General features: G+C 43.7%; 2 protein-coding genes across 3 annotated transcripts; one reads left to right on the top strand and one right to left on the bottom strand.

Moving 5' to 3' along the window:
• Positions 1-4035: 4035 nt before the first annotated feature.
• On the bottom strand, positions 4036-8243 carry cUnh4orf33 (chromosome Un C4orf33 homolog). 2 transcript variants are annotated; one of them, XM_083692753.1, is made up of 6 exons: positions 7940-8243; positions 7440-7620; positions 5973-6033; positions 5769-5820; positions 5447-5646; positions 4037-5124 (listed from the first exon to the last, which is right to left on the bottom strand). In XM_083692753.1, the coding sequence occupies exons 2-6, from the start codon at positions 7618-7620 to the stop codon at positions 5028-5030; spliced, it is 591 nt and encodes a 196-aa protein (XP_083548879.1). In that variant the 5' UTR covers positions 7940-8243; the 3' UTR covers positions 4037-5027. The 2 variants fall into 2 exon arrangements, with proteins under 2 accessions (XP_083548878.1, XP_083548879.1); XM_083692752.1 differs by lacking the exon at positions 7940-8243 and having other exon boundaries at positions 4036-5124; positions 7440-7912.
• Positions 8244-9505: 1262 nt separating this feature from the next.
• LOC310820808 (sodium channel and clathrin linker 1-like) lies at positions 9506-19383 on the top strand. Its single transcript, XM_083692610.1, has 22 exons — positions 9506-9549; positions 10385-10429; positions 10600-10655; positions 10910-10962; positions 11444-11516; positions 11719-11774; positions 11904-12039; positions 12399-12521; positions 12746-12811; positions 13462-13532; positions 13657-13747; positions 13870-13961; positions 14187-14364; positions 14546-14644; positions 15790-15861; positions 16275-16349; positions 16525-16667; positions 16988-17180; positions 17785-17981; positions 18430-18508; positions 18762-18857; positions 19177-19383. Exons 2-22 carry the CDS (start codon positions 10393-10395, stop codon positions 19237-19239), a joined length of 2049 nt encoding a protein of 682 aa, XP_083548736.1. The 5' UTR covers positions 9506-9549; positions 10385-10392; the 3' UTR covers positions 19240-19383.
• Positions 19384-23942: the final 4559 nt, after the last annotated feature.

Raw genomic sequence — 23942 nt, 5'->3', positions numbered from 1 at the left:
TGATGTGAGCCAGATTGTGTTATTCCAATCCATTCATTCATCAGCAGTAATGCCCTCTGCTCCTATCAATCTCAGACTAGGCCTGAGAGAGAGAGAGAGAGAGAGAGTGTGTGTGTGTTTGTGTTTGTGTGCGTGCATATGTGGGTGAGAGAGAGAGAGAGAGAGAGAGAGAGAGAGAGAGAGAGAGAGAGAGAGAGACGTCTGCACTCGAGGCCTGGCCTGGTGGGAGAGAGGGATGAGGGGGGAGAGAGAGAGGGGGAGGAGAGGAGAGGAGGTGTGGAAGGAGGGAAAGTAATAAAGATTTGAGGAGAAGATATGAGGAAGGTAGGAGGGATGAGAGGAAAGGAGGCAAGGAGCGAGGGAAGAGAGAATGGTGAGGTGAAGGAGACGGAGGAAGGGAGGGAGAGAGCCAGAGAGGGAGGGAGGGAGGTGGAGAGAAAGTGATGAGGAGGCAGGAGAGGACAAGGGAAGAGAGTGAGGGAAGTAAGGAGGAGGGAGGAGAGAAGAGCTATTTTAAATCAAGCTCTAGTCCTGATAATGTCACATTTCTTGTCATCATCAACTCATGACCACCCATCAGCTCAGATTAATTTCATTTGTTCTGGGAGCGAATACATCATACATTGTCTGCTCCCTGTCATCTGTTTGTGCGTGTGCGTGTGTGTGTGTGTGTGTGTGTGTGTGTGTGTGTGTGTGTGCGTATTATTCATGTGGACCAGATTGCAATTACCCAGCCAAGCATCAATGCCTCTTCCACAACCCTTTTTCTACCCATCCACTCAGTAAACATAACTACACCACTATTAATATATTCGTCATTCTTTTTAATTGCCTGACCCAAACTTTTGGCTAATAACTCATCTACATATTGTGAGTATAATATCACATCTTTGGCGATTTATAGAGTATAGGCAACTCTGTAGTTTCCAAAAACAGAGCACACAAGCAAAGGGTTAACAAAACCAATATTAAAACACCATAGCACCATAGAAGTGTTAAGAGGCTTAGCCTAGAAGCTACGACTAGCACACTAACAACACACCCTGACAATGTGACATTACTCTGTGTCCGTTGCCAAGGTAACATTGTTGTTTTCCAATTAAGAGTTTGTGAACTCTTATCTCCCGTATATAACCCTGTGTCAAGCTGCTCATACATTTCTTTCACTCACCATGTGTTCTTTAGCTTTTCCCGTGAGAGGAAAATGATCTACCGGTGTGAATATGTCCTATATGGGGAAGACTGGAAACACAAAGCAACCTTTTTGATATTTGTGTTTTGGATCTCCTCGCTAATGAATGGTTTTTTTTAACAGACTAAATGTAGAGCTAATATTACCTATCATCCATTTGCCGTAAAAATGAAGAAAAACAACTTATGAACGCCTGAACAACTAGGCCAAGGGGACATAATGAAATCAATTAGACCAACATTCATGATTTATTCTCTGTTTTGATACGAGGCAGAATACAATTTAGTTTTTTCCCCCAGCATTGTTTGCTATAATGTTTATTCAATGATAACGTATGAATATGATTCCCTTTTGTGACATACACACACACACACACACACCCACAGATACTAACACACACACACACTCACAATCACACTCACACACACACACAGATACTAACACACACACACACACACACACAGATACTAACACACACAGACACACACACACACACACAGCATGCAAACTTTCACATTGGTTTTTTTGTCAGGAGCAAAGTGCTAACCATTTGTTATTGACTAGACCCTGTATCATTAGGAAATGTCAATGAATAAATTAACACTAATTCATAAACATGAGGGCAATTTCACCTGATTGACTTTGCCCTGATCATAATGAGAACAGATTTGCATTTGGTTATTAATCTGAGTAACTGGTCAATGTAGATTGCACTGAGAGAAATATGGATGAGAGAGGTTGTGTGGGCCCATGTGTGTGTGTGTGTGTGTGTGAAGCTGATGATGATGTGTGTGTGTGTGTGTGTGTGTGTATGTGAAGCTGATGATGATGTGTGTGTGTGAAGCTGATGATGTGTGTGTGTGTGTGAAGCTGATGAGGATGATGTGTGTGTGTGTGTGTGAAGCTGATGAGGATGATGTGTGTGTGTGTACTCTGGAAATGTTATGCGTACAGTGCATGGGTGTGTGTGTATGTGTTTGCATGACTTGTTTGCCATTTTGCATTTTACACCCGTGTGTGTTTGTATGCCTCTGGCATTCTCCTCGAATGGAAAGCCTCTCTCTCCCCCTCTCTCTCTCTCATTCTCTCATCCCTCTCCTCTCCGCTGCATTGAGTGGAAGCTCATCTAGCCCTCATTAACGCTGACTGGCATTCGTTTGGCTCCGCGGCTCCCTCCCCTCTGTCTCCCTCGCCCATACCGCATCCTCCCCACGGCCCCAGCAAAGGCACAAAATGGCCGCCCTCGCCTGCAATTACCACCCGTGTCGTTAGCGATGGCCCCAGCCTGGCTCTGTATGCCACACTAGCCTAGCGTCAGGTAAAGTAACGATGGAGTTGTCAGACAATAATGAGATGCAGTTGATAACAGCATTTATCCAACAGACAAAGAGGTAAACGTAACGTTGTGTGTCCCTCCAATTAGGTGCTTATTCGGAGTTTGTGCCTTCCCCTCCGTTGGAGGAGCAACATGGAGGTGGTGTGTGCTGCTGTATAATGACGGTGTTGATGTGGGAAAAGGGTGAAAAGGGAAATGGGGAAGCTGACCTTGGGTTAAGCTAAAGCGTTGTCGTGACTTGCTGAGCAGATGTTACTGTGCGTGCCGACGCCTGGCCAATGGCATGTCACTGACGTCACCGGTGCTCGGCCGTGTCAATGTAGAGACCCAGGATTCAGTCAGGCGTGAGAAGTCTGTGGTTCCTCTACTGTATGTAACCAGAAGACAAACTCTTGGTATCATAGCACACTGAACACTTTGTAAAGTGCTTGTAGGCTTCAGAATACCTTGCTCTTTTTCATGCAACAAATCGACTCTTGATCCTTCTACAATTTTTCATCAAGACTTGATCCCCAATTCATACCCCTTAATTCTCTGAACTTTAATAAGACCCCTTTTTTCCCTTGATGGGGGCAGATTCCAGGAAAAGGCCAATAAAGTGAACTGAAAAGAGATTGGCAAAGATTACTAGAAGGTTTTTGACATTAAGTATCGTCTCCGTATGCTACTTTTAAATGTTTCAGAAGACTTTGCTCCATTCGCTGCGAGTCAAGTACGTCTGTGTCTCCCGTTTCAAACACTTGGAGGTTGAGCAGAGAGCGCATACTGGGCTTCTCTTCAGACTAATTAAACAGGACCAGTAGGAGGTCCAGGAGTGTGTAGGGGTGTGTATGTGTGTGTGTGTGTGTTTGTCGAGTTGAGAAGAGAATCACAAACGCTTTAGCTGGCCCTGCCCCCCCCCCCCCCCCCCCTTGTGCAGAAGCAAGGTACCACAGGCGATAACGAGGGGATTAAGCAGTGGGCTCTCTCCGCCTAATCACTGTCGTATTTCAAAGGGGAGAGGGCCAATTAAAAGAGAGAGGGCTCAATAAGGGATTACGGCGAGGGCCTCGGAGACGGCAGGACCAAAAGTTTTCGCGAGCGCTCCAAGAGGCGGGGATAAGTATGCGCTGGGTCTCGGCAGGGGGAGCGGTACGAGCAGGGTTTAACGGGAGGCAAGAGGAGGAAGGGAGGGGTTGAGAGAGACGCAGAGGTCCGACCGATCGGAGAGGGGGTTTGCGAGTCTCTGGAGGGACCGTGGGGGGAGGATTACCATGATGGATTCGGCGGCTGTGCTCATGTCGATTTTCCGAAAGTAGGTAGAAAAGTTAAGTGACAGAGTAAATATGGAGGCTGTCTGTCTGGATGTCGTCGCAGGCTCCGAGATCAATCGATAATGCTTTCAGGGACATTTTTGCGTGTTTATTTGGCGAGGAAGGAGGGAGTGTAGGCTGCGGAAAATCTACATGAAATTGACCGCACCAAAGATGTTGGTCAGCGTCACATTCCGAATCTTTGGAGGCAATTGGCACGGTTGCTAACTAAAAGGATGTTGACTGAACAAAAGAGTTATTCTGCATAAGTTGTCACAAAGTGAGATATTACTTCACCAGTTAACATGGCTGTACAGTAGCTCGTGTCCATGAAGTTCAGACAGAGTCAGACATCTTGTCACAAGCAGCTTGGATGTGTAGTTCCAATCAACGCAGTTCGTCTTGGGGAGGGATGGAATAATAAAGTGCGGGAGGTTTAGACAGTTTAGACGGCATTTCACAGTGCATTTTTGTACGTTTTTGTGAATTAAATATAACTGAGTAATATAAGTCAGTAATATAATTCCATGGATGATCAGACTTCAGACTGAGCATCTTTTTGGCAATGTTCTCTCTTCTGGATCCTGTGCTAAAAATGAATTATTTATTAAAAAAAAATAAAAAATAAAAAAAGTTTGTTTTTCATTTTACCACTGGAAAAGCAATATATCTGCAGATGTATTGGCTGTCTGTGAAATTTGCCCCCCATTAATCTTGATCGGTACCTGACCCAAAAATCTTGTATCTGTTGGGCTCTAGTCCTAACACCTAAACGCAATAGGCCTGTGTTGTCATTAAACATAATTTCAAAAAGGTGAACAAAGGCACATGGGGCTGCTACCACATTGCTAGCCTTTCACAAATTGTAGCAAAACACCTTCGGTTTTGGCCCACAATGCATTGGTCTCAATAAAGCAACACAGACATTAAACATTAGACATTATAGGCATCATAAAGTAGCTCATCTCATTAAAAAAAAATTACATTAAAAAAAGCCTCCAGGGGCAAAAAAAAAAAGGAATTCTCTGCACTTGAAGTAGGTCACACTCGGTGGGGCCAATTGAGGTGACGTCTAATTCCCTTTGACAACCTGATAACATATTTCATGTCAGGGCGGCTGACATCATTAACTAATAAAGATCGATTGCACTTTGTTCCTCGTCGTTGACTTTGGCCGGGCTGTCATCGCTTGTTTTTTCCACAGCCCTCAGCACTTTCCTTCCCAGAGATCCGACTCAGGCTGGACCCAGCCTTCTCCCATGATGCTTTGCAGGCAGAAGTCTTGGAAGTATTCCAGGAGGTGGCTACGTGAGTGAGAGGGAAAAAAAGTTATTTCCTCAAGGAAGGGAGGGAGGGAGGGAGGAATGGATGCGTTTTGAACAGGGCCTAAGCATACAGTGGTCCTAGGCTAAGAAGCACTTCCAATAGAGATTGTCCATTTTGAACATCTGATGAGATTTGAATTTGCTTCATGTCGGGTTAAAGATAATATATATCGTAAATCAAATCAAAAAAACAAAACAAGATGTGCTTTTATATTTACTCTAGTCTTTAGTCAAAGACTAGGCTTTATCTGGGTACGGAAAAATAGCCCTAAAATTGACGGTTTCATAATCACACACTCACAAGTTAGGTTTCTGACCCTCCACCAAGTCCGCCCTGGGGACAGGGTACAGAGCCTCGTAGGTCCTTCCTGACCCAGAGCCGTGGATGGCGTAGGAGTTCATCTTGTTGACGTTGGGTGGGAAGTACCTCCAGGGGAGGAGTGCCTCCCCAGTCCACCAGTCCCCCGTCATGGTGGTCGTGAACGACAGAGGAAGGCATTGCTGAAACGCACAATAACAACACAAGAAAGACAAACATAGGTGGATTGAACCATCTGTCAAAGAGGGAAGGGGGGGGCACAGCGGTTTTCCTCTTGTGACATTCGGCCATACTGTCAGCCTACCTGGAACGCATGTCCTCTGCCAGAGAGCAATAGCACCAGATGTTGTCCATGTCTGCGATGCAAAGCAAGACCAACTAAATTAGTATTTTGCCACTGTACTGTACATTGTTTGACCCACTTCACCATACAACATAGGCCTACTGTAAAATGAACTGAACTTTCTTTTTTCCAGCTGTCAAATATTTAGAAAAGTGTTTCACTTACGGACAAAGCTCCACCTCAAGATACTTCTCAGTGGTACTATCCAGGAAGAATGACTCAACCACTAAGGAGACAAGAAAAGAAACTCTAAAAGTTATCAATGATGGGCATTCAAAGTCATGCTCACACAGCAACAAACAACTCTTCAAGTTTTAATTTGAAATGAGAATATTATTGTATTTATCTGCAAGCTCGATGTGGGAGTACTGTCAGTCTTGTGACATTGTTGTTGGTCGAGTATTCAAATATAATATAATTACTTTGTTATCAAGGTCTAATTTGAAGTAAGAATCTTATTGTCGGAGCCATTCCACAGTGTCACGACAGAGGATGATGGGTCAACTGGTTCAATAGATAGATGATCAGGAAGTATGCATACACACGTGGTGGGAGATTCACACCATGGCCCTTTCTCAGAAACATTCCTCGCGTCCTCTCCTCTGTCTGAAAAAGCATTGGAGGAGAATATCTAAGGGGAGGAACCTAGATCTTCTCCTCCAATGCATCTTGAGTAGGAAGCAATTCGAGGACGGAGGAGAGGATGCAAGGAATCATGTTTCTAACAATTGAGAAAGGGCCAAAGCATACTACTGGATGTCTCACCCACTATGCTACATACTACTACCTGTCTCACTCACCATGCTACATAATACTACCTGTCTCACCCATCATGCTACATACTACTGCCTGTCTCACCCATCATGCTACATAAAACTACCTGTCTCACCCACCATGCTATATACTACTGCCTGTCTCACTCACCATGCTACTGCCTGTCTCACCCACCATGCTACTACCTGTCTCACCCACCATACTACATACTGCCTGTCTCACCCACCATGCTACTGCCTGTCTCACCCACCATGCTACTACCTGTCTCACCCACCATGCTACTACCTGTCTCACCCACTATGCTACTACCTGTCTCACCCACCATACTACATACTACCTGTCTCACCCACCATGCCGCATCAATACTACATCTTGCACTCCTATCTACCACAGAACGGTAATTTGGTTATTTTATCATTGGTTGTCTTATCATTTTTCATATTCTTTATCTGCAATAAATCGGAACTCCGCCCCAGTAATTACGCCTATTTGCAAAGGTCCACTGTTCCTGTTTGCCACTTGAAGACACAGACAGTTGAGTAAAGTGTTCGCTCTAAGCATTGTTTAAACCAACACTTTGCTTCACTGTCCATGTCTTTAAAGTGGCAAACAGGAACAGTGGAACTTTGCAATTGATAGTTACTCACTACAGATCTTAACCTCACTTCACATAAAAGCAACAGTAGAATATGGTAATGGTTTTGACTTTATCGCATGTAAATACTGAGGTATTTCAGTTTCCGGTGTAAACTGTCATGTGAGTGTCCTAATACAACCTGAATGATGACCACCAGCTAGGTCTGATTATCACAAGGACAAGAACCAACTATGGCCACAACTGCACTCTCTCTTCCCCACCTTCGTAGTCCCAGAGCCCGGGGAAGGGCTGGCCGGGCCGGCCTGGAGGTTCCGCAGGGTCATTGAAGAAGGGGCCAGACACAGACATCTTCAGCCCCCCGTCCCCAGGGGAGAACCTCACCCTCATGGGGTCGTGGGTCACGTGAATGCTGTCCCAGGTGTGCTCAATCACAAACTCCATCTTGAATGGTATAATGGTGCTTACGGTTACAAAATGGTTTATTGGAAGCATTTAATTGGGGAAATTGCAATGGGGTAATGTAAGTGGCATAAAACACTAACACAAGCAACACACTATATTCCAAGTCATTGTTTTTCTCTCTCTTTTTCCTCTCTGAAAAAACAGGAACCTCATATGAAAGTAACATGTCATGGGATCACAATTCAGTTCAAAGACACACAAAAATCTGATGGCTGAAGTGAAATCATACACACATTGTTGTACACAGGTTATTGGAACAAGCTATTGTGAATAACAATTACACAGAGCAAATACTTACCTTGGAAAGACTGACTCCTTTGGACGCCAAGTGAGTAATGAACACACTGACCTGATCACTATTTAAGTAGTGTATGAGTGATCAAGATAATGCACCTGAGGAGCATCAACTTCCTGGTGTGAAAGTCCCTTGTGCAAGTGGCACTTGGCTGACTGCCTTCCTAACTTGCTGCTTCAAGCTAATTTACGGAATTAACAGTGCAACCAATGATCTCATTCCGGAATTCTTCGAATCAAGAGGTAGTTATAATACATTTTTACACTTGTTTAGCTGCAAGCTGGATGTGTGGGTACCATGAGTCATGTGACAGTTGTTGTTGGTGGAGTTTGAGGGCGGTGCTTCTCACACAAGGAAAGATCTGATTCGCTTACCGCGGACGATTAAAACCGTAAGTGCTGATGTATGAGAGCAAGATATTTCTCTGAATGTGGCCCATACAACTTTGAACAGTTTAATGAGTTGTGATATAACAATCTTTTTAAAAAAATTCCTTGCATCTTGTATTGATTGTGACCTTAAAGTGTTTTTGTCCGTTTGTGATTTAATGTTGAATGTATGACTGATGAGTATACCCAATATAAACCCAAGTTATAAAAGTTATTGGCCTTTTTGCAAGTTTAATTATTTTATTTTATTTTAAATTTTTTACAATAAAATATTATTCAAACTTTCATATTGTTATTGATTAAATACATAATGTGTTGTATTCTTAATTACCACTTATCGCAGCATGCTTTGTGTGTTGCTATTCAAGACCGTGAATGTGGTTTGTTTCTGTGGTTACCAGCTCCTCTGCTCAGCCTTGGGGTTAAATCAGAGTCACTGTGTGTTAATGTTAAGAATGATTACCATGTTTGAATCAAATTAGTACACAATTAACATATTTCCCAGCATGTCTTGGACGTGACTGTAACGCGTTTACTAAGATAAAACTATTTCCACTCTTAATCACCATATTCATTTTACGAATTAGTATATATATGCCATTTAGCTGACGCTTTTATCCAAAGCGACTTATATTGCAGTGAATGCATACATTTTTCAGTATATATGGTCCCAGGTGGGAATCAAACTCACAACCTTCGCATTGCTAACGCCATGCTCTACCAACTGAGCCACAGAGTATATCTGGTCATCATATGTTGTATATTGTATCAGCGGTGCAATTCAGGGTTTTAACAAGTATTAAAGAACCTTTCTATCAAACTTTAATGAGAATTTCTGCCTAGCAAATTCAACTGCTTATTACACTGAAAAAATAATGGCTATACTATACTAAATATTGCATTACACCTTATTGAAATGCTAAGAATATAGAGTAATTACCAAGTTGATGAGACACAAAATTGAGTCCATATTAAACATGATTTAATTGGCCTACTGTATATGTTCTTATGAATGTCATCTTTTAAATAAAATAACGCACATATTCCTTTTTTGTGCAAGAAATCAACGATCCAACCTCTCGACATACACACATTTTTTATGGAACTGTTTCAGTGTTTGTTTTTCTCATGGGGGCAAAATGTGAGGTTGCACAGCTTTGTTTTGATTGGCTCTGACATGCTTGCTTCAAAACGGACGGCGGAAGGATTTAACCACATACAAAGGTAGCTTTTTGACCTTCTATTACACAGAAAATATGATGATTTTCGCCAAGCGTAGCGTAATTTGTGTCATTGATGAGCCTACGCAATGCATTTGCCCTCAAAATCTCTGATTTGTGTCTGCACTCATCGCAGCAATCAGTGCTGTTGCTGTGTCTGCTGCTGCCTGAAATCTCTAGCCAGCTACATAGCTAGTAGCTAGCTAACTAGCTAGCGTCCTACGCCTAGCAACTAGCTGCGAGTAAATGACACGTTGACCGCCACTGACGGTACCCATGCTCCACAGACAAATCAACCTACTATACCAACAGAGTGTAATTCCTACCACAAACCATTATTCCTGGTCTGCTTGGACTGTTTACAAAGTAAACCACCTGTTGTTGAGCTAACTAGTACTGTCCCATAGAGGTTGTAGTACTGGTGACAATCATTCATTGCTGCTACATACACTTGACATTGTATTACTATCGGTAGTATTGCAGTCGTTACTGCTGCTACACCCTTCTGCTCTACTACTGTGACTGTTTTATTATTACTGTGTTGTGTTGTTGATGTGTTGATTGTTGTTGACTGTGTGGTTGAACGAGGAGCAATATTCCAAAGCATTTCACTATATCGTTTTCGGCTGTATGCGATGTACGTGACAAATAAAAATTGATTTGATTTGATTTTGTTTAGTTAGTTTGTCTAAACGACACGGGTATTGCTAATGGTAACGCCGGCCTGGAAAGACAGCTATCCCACATAGATAAATAGAACAGTATACTCAGCCAAGCTTATATGTCTATGTGCTATCCCCTATCCCTGTCTGAAAATCTAAGGATGTTTTCTCATGCAGATTCCAAAATGTCAAGAGAGCAGGCAGAGTTCTTACATGACCAAGGTAAGGCGACAACCTTGATGCACTGTCTGTCTGGAACGAACTGGAAAGTTGTGTCAATGTTGCAGGGATTAGTGTGACCCCAAGTTTGTGATCTATCAGATATTTTGGTGATGCCAATGTTATTTTGTTCAGCAGCTAGATTGCTAATTTGATGATGTCATATATTGCAGTCCAACGGCTAAACTCGACTCAAGATGGACACCACTCTCATGCATCAGCAGCACAGGTAGGTACTACTACATCAAACTTGCCATATAAATATATATTGTCTGTCTATGTAGGTCCTGTATCTATTTCTATGCTTGCCACACACATTGTCTAGATCACCAGGCACTCGCTTTGCAGTGATACCGTAATGTCCTGTGACCTGTGGTTTGGAATAATGCATCACTGTAATCCACATGGTAGATAATATCTTTCGAGAATAGATGTAAGGGAAAAGGCTGGGAGGGAGCTGAATGTCCTCAATATGTTTTCAAGGGTGAGGAGGCCAGGCACCCAGAGTCTACCGCCCCCTGGCTTTCTGATAAGAGGTAAGAGAAACATTGCTGTTGGATGAATTATACAGGGAAGTGTTTCCCAGCTGGTGGGTGGCAGTCCACTGGTGGGCCATAGTGAGTCATGTTTTAAGGTTATTCGGTGGTTCATAAGAGAACTACAAAAGACTATACGTTTTGTAACATAAACAACTGATTTGGGTCAGCATTGTTTTGTATAGTAACCACTCTGCTCTGGGTTGTGGTTATGGTTATGTATAGTAACCACTCTGCTCTGGGTTGTTATGTATAGTAACTACTCTTCTCTCATTTGTGGTTATGTATAGTAACTACTCTGCTCTGGTTTGTTGTTGTGGTTATGGTTATGTATAGTAACTACTCTGCTCTGGTTTGTGGTTGTGGTTATGGTTATGTATCGTAACTACTCTGCTCTGGTTTGTGGTTGTGGTTGTGGTTATGGTTATGTATCGTAACTACTCTGCTCTGGTTTGTTGTTGTGGTTATGGTTGTGTTCCAGTATCATGACTCCACTTATAGCGGAGTATGACCGCCACATGGATGAAATGACAGAACAGCTGCAGCGCTACCAGGTGAAGCCTTAACCTGTTAAAGTTATCCTTGTTTTCCTCATGATGACTATGAACTCACCTGACCATATGGCTGGTGATGTCAAGTATGTACTGCATTTGCAGGACAAATCAGAAATCATAAAAACATGCATTGATCCTCTGTATTTTGAAAGGAACATTGCAACATATTTGAAAATCTTTATTTTCCTGTTTCAATCAACAGATACAGATGACGGATGTCAAACTGAAGCTGGAGAGGGTTGTCAAGGAAAACGAATGGTATGGTTTGAACTGGCTGAAAAAGCATGTCAGTCTCTATTACTGAGCAGAAGGAGAAATACTTTGGCTCTATATCACCACATTGTGTGTGTGTGTGTGTGTGTGTGTGTGTGTGTGCTTCTCCCTTAGGCTGCATGCTGAGCTGAGGGAGTCTGTGGAGAGACAGCTGCAGGCCCTCCCAGTGGGGGGTGGGGTGGAGGGGGACACACTGGGGGACGAGGGGGTCATCAATAACCTGCAGGAACAGATCCAGCTCTCTGTACAGGTGAAACACACACACTCTCCAGTGTTTGGCTATAGGGCAGCCCGCCACTGCAAGATCTTTCCCACCACTCCTGTGTATGCACGGCCCACCAAACCCTCAATGCAAAAGCAGCACGCAATTAAAAACCGTGATTCCCCCCCCCACTGCTGAAAAAAGCCCAAGGGGAAACACTGCTCTCATATGCTGTTGAATAGCACTCCATCAGAAATCATACTGTGTGTGACTGTGTGTGTGACGGTGTGTGTGATCAGAGCGCTGCTTATAATATGTGTGTGTATATGACATTGTTTATGATGTTTGTGTGTGTGCGTACAAGTGCTGGATGGTAATTGTGTGTGTGTGTGTGTGTTCCACTACAGGAGAGAGACCAGGCCATGGAGCTGTGGCAGGCAGCAGCTCAGGAGTTAGACAGACTGCAGCAGCTTTACCAGAGAACAGCCGCTGACGGACAGCTCCACGTTGCAGAGCGACAGCGCCTCAAGGTATACCTCCGTTTGGCCACTAGGTGGGGCCATTGTTACGGATTATATCACAGAAATATTAGTTGCTGATTATTGCAATTCTTAGAACGGTACAGTATGTGATACTATCACACGTTTTGTTTTTCTTTGTGCACAAATTATGATAATGTTATGTGCCTGATAGGATATAATTGGGCTACAATAATCCTATTTATTATTATTATTAATCTATTGTTTTATCATAGGATCAACTGAGCCAATTTCAGCAGCACATGCAGAAACTCCAAGTGGCCAATCAGAAAATGGAATCAGTGAGTTTCAGCCAATCAGTGAAATCACAATGTTGTTGCAATATACAATGAATAAGAGGAGCTAATGTGACAACGATCCTGCTCAAATTGTGCTTAGTAATCTTATTCAGCTGCAGTTAAGAGATATTAAACACACTGCTAGAAGGTACAGTCAGCAGCCACGAGTCTTCTTTGTTGCGTAACAGTCAGACAGTAATCTCTTGACTCTCCCGGCTTTTCCCGTGGTTGCTCACACACACACACACACACACACTCACTCAATGTGGCCCTGCTATAGAGAGAGAATTACCTGAGAGAGACAGTCCCACCTTTACCTGGCTCGGTAAGCTTAGAATACACACACCTGCCGTCTGCTGAGTATTCATTCTACCAGCAGTGCCTGTGACAGAGGAGAGTAACGCTATATCATTCTGATGCATTTTTAATGAGGGGCGCGCTGTGGGCTTTCCCCTCTTTCTCTCTCTCTGTCAGAGTTTGTATCGGTTTTGTATTTTAATCCTAGTGGTGTGTGTTTATGTGTGTGTGTGTGTATGTGTGAGAAGTTCAGTTTGTGTGTGTGTGTGTGTGGGGGACGGACGGACGGACGTTCAGTGTGTGTGTGTGTGTTAACCATGCCTCACCGACACACATGTCTCTCCTGTCACAATCAGACCAACCAGCAGTTCCTGAAGACGGTGACGGAACAGAGCGCTGAGATGGAGGAGCTACGCAGCCAGCTCAGGTACCCCTGCAACTACCCCAGATCCAAAATGGCCGCTACTTGAGATCCAAAATGGCCACCAGTTTAGGCAGGTCCGTAGCTGCTTTAATTGGGTTCCATTTGTCTTTTCTCCCTCCTGTTGCAGGCAGACGAAGGCTGATCTGAGAACAGCCACAGCCAAAGTGGAGGAGATGACCAAGCTCATGCAGAATGTTCAGGACCAGATGCAGAGACGGGTAGGGCTGCAGCAGTGTCCAATCGTAGTTCCCTATGACAAAGCGTTTTCTTCTCACACTTTGAATTTCTTTATTTCCATTATCAGTGCACTTATGATGTGTGTGTGTTTGTGTGTGTTCAGGAAGACGATGCAGCAGAGGCTTATGGGAGAGAGGAGGCCTCAGATCGCCGACTACAGCAGCTCCAGTCAGCCCTGAGCCAGGTGGAGGCCAGGTAAAACACACACACACTCACTCACTCACACTCACTCACACTCACTCACACTCACTCTCACTCTCACACACACACACACACACACGGCACTCCTCCCCATTATATCTCCCTGTCAATTCTCTCACCTCCCCTTCTTCTACCCCTCACTCTCTGTCTCTCTCTCACCTCCTCCCCAACTGTGTCAACCCTTTCTCCCCTTCTCACCCCCCACCCCCCCGCGCCCAGACTGAAGGCAGCATCCCAGGAGGCAGAGGAGGTGCGTAGGGAGCAGGTGGTGTGGGAGAGGCAGGTGGGAGAGATGCAGGGGCGCTATGCCTCGGTGGAGGATGACAAATACAAGGCCATCGCCAAGGTCAGAGACTCTGTCCAAATGGCTGAGGAGGCCTCGCTCCTGAAAGACCAGGTGGAGAAAGTAGTCATTTTTCTTCATTATTCATTCTCTCTCTCTCTCAACAATCCCTACCTCTCTTCTCCTGTACCTTTCCTTCAGTTTTGTGGGTAACTTGCACATCATGTAGTGTTTTCTAAAACCATTCAGAATAAGCATGAGAACAGTGTGTGTGTGTGTGGTCTCCTCTATCCAGGCTGTGCTGAGGGAGAAGCAGAAAGCCGAGGAGCTGGAGAAGATGAAGGAGGCCATAAAACAGCTGATCCAGGACGCAGCCGTACGCACCAGGAAAGAGGTGCGACCCTTAACCCCAATATAACCCAAGCAATTCCACAGATTGACGCAGAATACGCACCTAGTGTACAACGTTTACGACATTACCTGGGGGGAAAAGTGACCGCAGAAGGAACGTTGCCCTCTTACTGTTTTTGAAACAGCATCCAAGTGATGTAAACAGTCATTTTTGTATTTTGTTTTTATTTATTTATTTATTTGAGACCCCCCCCCCCCAGACATTAGCCCCAGCCTCATCTCCAACCCATATCGAGCCTTGAAGTCCCCCCATGCCTGATGGACCTTTAACTCCAACCCCAAGTCGTTCTCAGTCGCTCTGCTTAAGGCAAGGACTGTGACCAATGCTCTATTAATGGAGCTTTACTAATAGTCTTAAGTCTGTTCCTAAGTCTGTTAATGTAGCCTAGTGTCCACCAGGTCTCTGCCTTGACTTCTGTCTCCCCGGCTGAAGTCTGTCTGGCTGTCTGGCTGTCACAGTCTGGGGCTAGGTCCCAGAATAACTTGAAGGCTGCTCTTCAGACACCTATGTAGGTTATATATATTTAGCTTTTCTCTCATGGTCTGCGGGGCCTTAATAATTAAAAACTCAATCCTTAACTGTGTGTGTGGATAGTTAAGATAGAAAAGCCTCGTTTAAAATTTTCCATATGATATCCATATGACTTGTCTTGGCCTATACTGTCAGTGTTATGCATGCTGCCTGAAAGTGCCTTCCCCCGCATGAAATTGTGATGTCATGACCATATTTTGTCTTGTCAAAGAATTGGTGAAGTAGCGTGTAATGTGTTTCTGTAAATTTGTAAATAGTAAGACCATTAAAAATAGAAGAGGAATGTTTGGCACGCACACACACACACACACACACACACACGCAGCACAAGTTGTCCATGGATGCCATAGCAAGTTAATTTCTAAGACGATTATCCTAATATTTTTTTATATTGCGTGGCAAAATGTTGGTGCGACCAAATCATGTGCTGGTGCCATTAAATGAAAAAGATTAAAAATTTAAAAATTTAAAAAAAAAGGGGGGGGGGACGGGGGGGAACGCTTAGTCAGGAGCCCTGTCTTCCCACTACCATTTGACGGCCCCAAACCCATTTGAGGTTGTGATGTGAACAGATATGTTGTGTGTGTGTCTCCTAGGTGGAGAATGTCCGTAGGCAGTGTAACTTGCAGATCCATCGCCTGGCAGAGGAGCTCTCTGCTCTGCAGCTGGTAAGGCCTGGATCATAGAATCCATAATTCCATTAACTCTGTTTCAATGACTGTGATTAGCAGTAAGAGAGCAGGACCAATAAGAGATGAAGGCTGTTATTAAGCAGGCACTTACTAAGGAAGTACTGGGTAATACCATTATTACTTAATGATAATTGCATAAAAATGACATTTGCTTTTTATCTTGCATTCACTGGCTGAAGCACCACTTTGTGCCATTTAGTACCAGGTACTGTAGTTGCCAATGGTGCTGAATTTATTGAGTTAATGTCCAGAAAGTACTCCTTTTACCGCATCGTTACTCGGTGAATACCATCTGAAACTGGGTTGTAAAATACCATCCCAACAGGCCTGTGTTACCATGTTGTCTGCCCCTCTGTCTCCCTGGCTCATATCCTCTCTCCTCCACTCAGGAGTGTGCAGATAAGGAGTCTCAGATCGAGAGGTCGCTGAGGGAGAGGAAGGCTGTGGAGGAGGAACTGGAGAAGGTAGAGTAAAAAGGGTCAATGTGACATCACCACATGAAAAACAAACCTCACTCCTAATACGGGCGTATACTGTGTGAGGAAGAGATGTTGACACCCGTATCGTAAGAATGGGGGGGGGGGGGGGGGTTATGAGGCATGAGAATGTGCTGTTCTAACACGTCCCTAACCGCAAAAGGTGTACAAGGAGGGCAGGGGAGAACCCGAGTACAGGAAGATGGACGCCCTCCACCAGCGCTGTCTGAACGCCGAGAGGCTGAAGGACGACATGCACATCACCCTGCAGAGCACCCAGAACAAGATGAAGAAACTGGAGCTGGAGTGAGTGTGGAAGGGGACGTAGACACCTACGGTTAGACGTACAATCCATGTGTTGGGTGTTTGAATTGCAGTTAGGGTATAGAGAGGCATTTTGTCATCGTGCCCCCAGTGAAGTTGTGTAAGTCCGAGGGTCTTTCCCTACTTCTGTTTACACCAGTGTTGTAGTCTTCCCTCTTCTTTTTCTTTCTCGTCCTCACCTCTCTTTTCTTTCAATCACTCCGTCGTTCCTGTCAGTTTCTCTCTCCCTCTTGAGCTCCTGATGCTGCTGGTACAGTGTAATAATGTGACAATAACCTTCTCCCCCGTCACCCTAACCCCAGTTACGGCGAGGAGCTGTCCCGGTGTCAGGAGGAGGTGCGGAGGCTGCAGGGGGCGCTGGCGGGGGCGCGGGAGGACTGCAGCGGGGTCAGTGACCAGAGGCTGCAGCTGCAGGCTGAGAACATGCAGCTGCGCAGGGAGATGGACGAGCTGCGAAAGACCAGCCTGCTGACGCAGAGACGTGCCAAGCAACAGGTATGGAGGGAGGGGGGGACAGGGGGGAGAGGGGAAGGGAGGGGTAGAGAGAGGGACAGGGAGATGGGACAACTGTGCAAGACCAGCCTGCTAACGCAGAGACGTGCAAAGCAACAGGTATGGAGGGAGGGAGGGGGGGGGAGAGGAGAAGGGAGCGATAGCGAGAGGGACAGGGAGATGGGACAACTGTGCATGACCAGCCTGTTAGCCCAGAGATGCGTTTTACAACAGGTAGGATGGATGTACAGAGGGATGGAGGGAGAGTGGGAGGGATTGGGAGTCAACAAGACGAACAACAAGTAGGACTAGGTTAGACTAGGTTCAATATGATCGACTGTCTGTCACACAGGGATGAGCAAAGCATTATCAATCATTATCAATCATGAACTATCTTTTGGAGTCAGATATAACGTAATGTGAACTTGTGTTAGTTGGTCATGAGACCACTTGTGTAGAGTTTGTTCGATCATGTCCATAACTGTTAGAAGTCGTCATTGGGAATAAATGTATGTCTTATGTTTGACCCGTCATCTATTCTTCAGTGTTTTATTTTCATACTCTTCACACACACTCACCCACCCACACCGTGACCCCCCTCCTCCAGGTCTCCCAGATGGAGCAGGAGTGCAGTCGGAAGGAGCAGGGTCTGGATGCGAGGGTCAGAGAGCTGGAGGAGAGCAGCCGTAGCTCCAGCGCTGACCTGACCCGTCTGCTCTCAGCCCAGCAGAAGACCACGCAGCGCTGGAAGGACGAGGCCAAGACCCTGACCAAGGCCTTTGAGAACAAACTCACCAGCCTCAAGTACAATTTTTTTATGTATTTATATAAAAAATATATTTGTACAATATTTGCTGAAGCTTTATTTTACTAGAAGGTCCCATGTGAGGTCTGAGGACCACTTAAGATAGCATCTCCAGGAGATTTGATTAATTCAAGGCAGGTTCAAGGCTACAAGTCTATCCCAAAACAGACAGACATTTGGGCATGCGCCTACTTCAGTGTGTCTACAAGTGAGAACACAAAGCAGCACCTTTTTTACTGTCTCAGAATTTTACTGTATCTGAAACTGTATTGAGATTAGATTTTCCCTAAATGGTGCATTAAAGACAATAATGAGCAACCAGGGGAAAAGGGGGAAGGGGGGGTAGAGATGTGGATGAGACTGGGGGAAAAAAGGGAAGCCTGAGGCTTTCTATTGATTTCTGAACTTGTTTTTCTTCCTTCCTCTGGTATCGTCTGTTGGGTTCAGGGGAGAACTAAATCGACAGAAGCAACGCTCTCAGGAACTGGAGATCCAGCTGGAGGCTGACCATGAGACCATTGTAGAGGTGATTTTCACACACACACACACACTCACACTCACACACACACACACACACACACACACACACACACACACACACACACACACACACACACTCACTCTCCCACACAGGCACATTGATGACTGACAGAAAAAGTGCGTTGGTCTTATGAGATGACCGCTATAACCGACCTTAGCTGGTGTTTGTGATGATATGAGGTGTAAATATAGATATCATGAGGTGTAAATATCAATGTCTTGCTCTCTTTTGGGTCCAGTATGAGAGACAGACGGCAGAGTATCAGGAGAAGAACAGTCGTCTACAGAGGCGCCTGACACAGTCAGAACAGAGGGCAACCACAGCATCACAGCAGGTAAGGGTCCTCAGATGGCTCAATGAGAGGCGCTCAGTGATGATGTCAGCTACCTGACTTAATGTCGGGGCTTATTATTTTTAATGTCACCTAGCCCCTGGAGTACTAACATCAGTCCCTATTCTATATGTCAGAGAATCACGTGTCCTACACAATACATTCCCATGTCAGCATTCTGTAAGGTCATATTGAGGATAAACATCATATCTTGAATAAATACTTTGATGTTGAGAGGATGTTGTGGCTTTGAATGTTTTCTAATTGTTCATAGACATTTTTTCTAAATGTCTTTCCTCATTATTCATTTATTTTCTTTCAGCTCAGCATACTGACATCACAGAGAAGGAAAACTGCGTCCATGGTCGACCTGGAGACACTATGACGTCATGTGCCAATCTGAGCTAGTGCAATATGAATGTGTGACTGATTGATAGTTCGCTGTGATCCTTGTTATAATGAAATGATGAAAAATTGATTTGGATTGACATATTTTGTGGTCTTCATTAAAGATGTTTTGTATATTGTTTTTAGGATTTTCTGAGCACTTGGACTCTACAAACTAAGAAAGTCCAGGAGACAGGGAATCTTGACATTACAATTCTATTAACAGGAAAACTAGCAGTTCAACATAAAGGTAAAAGGAGCAGAGATAATCTACATAGAATCTGACACAGGAGGATCAACTTGCTTTGGCAAAGTCCTGGCAATGTTACAGAGAAATGTGTAAGTTAGATACCCCAAATCAGTATTGATTAACATAACATGATGATGAGAATTTTAGTTTGAATCAATTTTATCAGGCTACTACCTATCCATCCATGGAAAAATCAGTTTATTTGGAATAGACAGAATTAAACGGGCCTCTATAGAATGAACAAGAATATAGGCGGTTGAAACTGTGACATCACAGCATTGCAACCTTCAGTCATTCAAAAACTACACTTGCACCCAAACTGGTTCTCAAGCAGAAAACTAAGAAAAACTCATCCTCAATTTAAAAATGGTATTTTTGCCTTCATACAGATTACAACATCTCATATATTACTGCAAATAATCTGGTTAAACTCATATACTTATTGGAAAAAATGTTTCACAACGGAATCAACTGATTTCAGCCTTGCCACACCATTGGAAAAGGAGAAGGTAAGGATTTACTTTGTCTGCCTCACATTAAAAATCACAAATGGCTGAAAATTTGTTACCAAACTGGTTCTCAGAGTAGGTTAACTCTTGAGGTTCCTCGGGTCTCCACTGAACTGGGTAAATCCTCTTTTAGTTATGGTGCGCGTCACTGCTGGAACAATCTACAAAAAACATGTCAGTTGGTTGTTCTGGTGCTGCTCTGGCAGTTGAGGGTGTTCATTGAAGACCTCTTTGGTGAAGGATGTGATTGTTTCTCCTGATATATTGATTTAGCTATAACTTTGTTTGATGATAATAATGAATGTCAATAAACACAGTCATTCAACATACCTCTGTCTTTAGCTTTCTTTTCATCCTCCTTCATTTTTTCAAATGTTTAAATGTGATGATGTCATTAAAAACAAGTGTCAACTGAGCTCACAGGCAGCTCAGATGGATGATCTCCCCTACCAAGTGCTAATCCTACTCCTGCTCCATGGGTTTGAATCCAGTAATGGCCTGCTGGTTGACATAACAATGGTAGCCTGAAGTTTAAATATGATGAACTAAGAGAATTGCCAGAGAATTCTAGAAAGTTCGGAGGGATGATGCTGGTGGCTTTAACATTGAGTCTATGGGAAACTGAACTCTCAAAACTGAACACTTCTTTTAGATTTTTAACCACCTCCATCACCCACATCTGGATTATCTGAATCCATAGCTGTTGCACCATGGATTTCATAAACTGTGTGTGTGTGTTTCCTCAAACCATCCAAGTCAAATATACAAAATGAAGTGTGTCAAGTGTGAAGAAGTCGTGGCTGTGTGGTTAGTACCTTGCCCCATCATAATGGGGTTTAAGGTTCGAGACAGAGTCATGGCTCTGGAACATGTGGGGGACCCTGAGGCTGCTATCGCAGGGAAGAAGAGCTGTGCAGCCAGGTATCAACACCATTGTACGGTGGTTGGCTTGGCTCAGAATTTAGGAAGGAATTCTTTCTAAATTTTGTTAAATGTTCACTTTTTTGAGAGGATCTTCTCGATAACTCCCCTAAAAAGTATAGTTTGATTGACATGCCTCTAACCCAATCAATTCATCCAATATTGCCTTCAGCCAATGGGCTTTAGGGGCAGGGCTGGGACACATGTATAAAAGGACTGGGAAACACCTCCAGCAAGTCTTTTGCTGATGGACTCCTTGCTGCAAGCATTTTAGCTCTAGCAATGGCTGTTTTTCTGTGCATCCAGTAAGTGCTTTTAGGTCTGCAAATTGTGATTTCCAATGTATTCTTTGATTTTTGGCTTCACCAGATCAAATTAGATTCACCCAGTAGTCTTTCCGTACAAATGTAGCCCTGCTACTCTCCCTCAAACGCTCAGTTTTTGATGGGTAAGAGGTTGTGTTAGTCACCGGCTCATGTTATACTCCAATAGGATGCATGCTCGAGGTAGTAAAACTCATTCAAATAAACTAATCATTTGTTAACATTTTACATTCTTCCCATGGCAGGTACAGATAACAGCTGAAACATGATGAAACTGGCCATTTAGAATACTGGGGTAAAATGAAGCAAGACTGAACACAAAGGTAAGCAAATGTAGCTCAAGTTCTTTTGTTGTGTGAGCTAGCATAGCACAGTGTTGTATTTTGCAAGATAGAAAAATGACCTGTTCGCTAACTTATCGAATAGTTGCTGACAATTTTACAAAATTAGCTACAAAGCAACTCTACAAATGTAAAGGCATCCAACTGCAAACAGAAATGCTGCAAACAGAAATAACTGTAGGAAACAAATTGGTCAACATTATAGCCAGCTAAAAAACCTAGGAATGAACTACAGTTCTTGCTGCTTTTTGGGCAATTTAAGTAAAGTATGTAACCTGAAGTATGTAACCTGACATTTACCCAGAAATGATTTGATATGGAGATCACTCACTTTAGCCACGAATTTCCTTTTTTGGCAGGCAAGTAAAACAATTGTCCCAAATCTGTACCCTTTTTCCTGAAGTGTGCTCTTCTGCTCTCCTCAGAATGGATCCTCAAGGCTTAAAGAAGAAGAAGAAGAAGGCTTAAAAAAGGCTTAATCCTTTGTAATGGTTTTACACAGAAATAGGAGTGCAGAATTAAGACCATGCATATGCCATGAGGCTAAACCAAGATGGCCGCCTTAGCCTTTACAAAATGGTCGCTGCATGCTCATGGTGCCATCTTGAAACCTTCATGGCTTTTGTATTTTTTTTTCTCCGATATTCAGAGTTTAATATCCTTGGTAAGACATCATTTTACTGGCCTGCACTTTGCTGACACACATTAACCCTTTGAGATATTCCAGAGCTTGTTTGACTCATGTTTGCTCACTATTTTAGCAGTATACTTTCTTGACATATTGTAAAGTTACTTCCAACTTTTAGGTCGGTTGGCATTTGTACCATAATTGCAGAGAAGAAAAGATCTGCACCAAGTGACAAGGACTTATGTCACAGGTGTCAAACTCATTCCATGGAGGGCTGAGTGTCAGCAGGTTTTTGTTTTTTCCTTTCAATTAAGACCATACCATTCCATACTATTTGATGACCTTAATTCATCAATCAAGTAGATGGGAAGAGCAAAAACCTATAGACACTCTGCCCTCCATGGAATGAATTTGACACCTGTGACATAAGTCCTTGTCACTTGGTGCAGATCTTTTCTTCTCTGCAATTATGGTACAAATGCCAACCGACCTAAAAGTTGGAAGTAACTTTACAATATGTCAAGAAAGTATACTGCTAAAACAGTGAGCAAACATGAGTCAAACAAGCTCTGGAATATCTCAAAGGGTTAATGTGTGTCAGCAAAGTGCAGGCCAGTAAAATGATGTCTTACCAAGGATATTAAACTCTGAATATCGGAGAGAGAAAAAAATACAAAAGCCATGAAGGTTTCAAGATGGCACCATGAGCATGCAGGGACCATTTTGTAAAGGCTAAGGTGGCCATCTTGGTTTAGCCTCATGGCATATGCATGGTCTTTGTCATAATTCTGCACTCCTATTTCTGTGTACTGCCATCCATGGATGTGCACCACACATGCTCTCAAGAAACATTTTTTCACTACTATTGACATTTTCCAGAAATGTGAATTGAAATAAAGACAAAGCAGTGTTACATAAACAGAAGCACCAGCAACATGAAATAGCTGTGACTATTCAGGAAGATCTTTGACTTCTAAGAAGGTTGAGCATTCAAACCTGTTCTGGAGTGTGAGTCAATTGTGATGCAAGCGAATTGTGGTGGTGGCTCTGTGCAAAGAACTTTGCCTCACCTGTAAGAAATCACCAATGTGGTTTGGGACTTCCCTTTGAATATGTTTCCTCAAACATTCAAGTCAAATATATAAAAAGAAGCATGACAAACCTAGAAGCAGTGGTGGCTCTGTGCACACAAACTCTGCCTCATCTATAAGAGATTACTGGTTCAAGGCTTGGTTTGGAACTTGCTTTTGAATAGGTTTTGTCAAACCTTCAAGTCAAACATTCAAAACGAAGTCTGTAAAGTGTGAAGGAGTTGTGGCTCTGCGGTTAGTACCTCGCCCCATCATAATGGGGTTGGAGGTTCAAGACCTGGTGGTGGCTCTGGACCACATTTTTGGAACTTGCTTTTGAATATGTTTCCTCAAACTTTCAAGTCAAATATAAGAAACAAAGTGTGTCAAATGTGAGGAAGTCATGGCTCAGTGGTTGATACCGCTCCTCCAAGATCAGGGGGTTGGAGGTTCAAGACCCGGTCATGCCTCTAAAGCTAGGTTTAGAACATGCTTTTGAATATGTTTCCTCAAACCTTCAAGTCAAATATAAGAAACGAAGTGTGTAAAGTGTGAAGGCGCTGTGGCTCAGCGGTTAATACCGCATGCAAGACCCTGTGGCTGCTATCGCAAGGTAGAGGAGCCGTGCTCACCGGACATCGGTGCAGGGTCAGAAGGTG

This window comes from Argentina silus (assembly GCF_951799395.1).
Source record: "Argentina silus genome assembly, chromosome: 21".
Classification (NCBI taxonomy): Eukaryota; Metazoa; Chordata; class Actinopteri; order Argentiniformes; family Argentinidae; genus Argentina; species Argentina silus.
Note: the sequence above shows the minus strand (reverse complement) of the source record. Positions and strands in the feature narration are given on the sequence as shown.

What these genes read in the sequence shown, in the direction of transcription:
- cUnh4orf33 (XM_083692752.1), bottom strand. Translation starts at nt 7,671, where the DNA reads ATGCTTCCAATAAACCATTTTGTAACCGTAAGCACCATTATACCATTC. An exon ending in GCAGAGGACATGCGTTCCAG is followed by an intron (nt 5,647 to 5,768) that starts GTAGGCTGACAG and finishes TGTGCGTTTCAG; the next exon opens with CAATGCCTTCCTCTGTCGTT. An exon ending in GAGGGTCAGAAACCTAACTT is followed by an intron (nt 5,125 to 5,446) that starts GTGAGTGTGTGA and finishes TCACTCACGTAG; the next exon opens with CCACCTCCTGGAATACTTCC.
- LOC310820808 (XM_083692610.1), top strand. Translation starts at nt 10,393, where the DNA reads ATGTCAAGAGAGCAGGCAGAGTTCTTACATGACCAAG. An exon ending in GAGCTACGCAGCCAGCTCAG is followed by an intron (nt 13,533 to 13,656) that starts GTACCCCTGCAA and finishes CTCCTGTTGCAG; the next exon opens with GCAGACGAAGGCTGATCTGA. An exon ending in CCTCGCTCCTGAAAGACCAG is followed by an intron (nt 14,365 to 14,545) that starts GTGGAGAAAGTA and finishes TCCTCTATCCAG; the next exon opens with GCTGTGCTGAGGGAGAAGCA.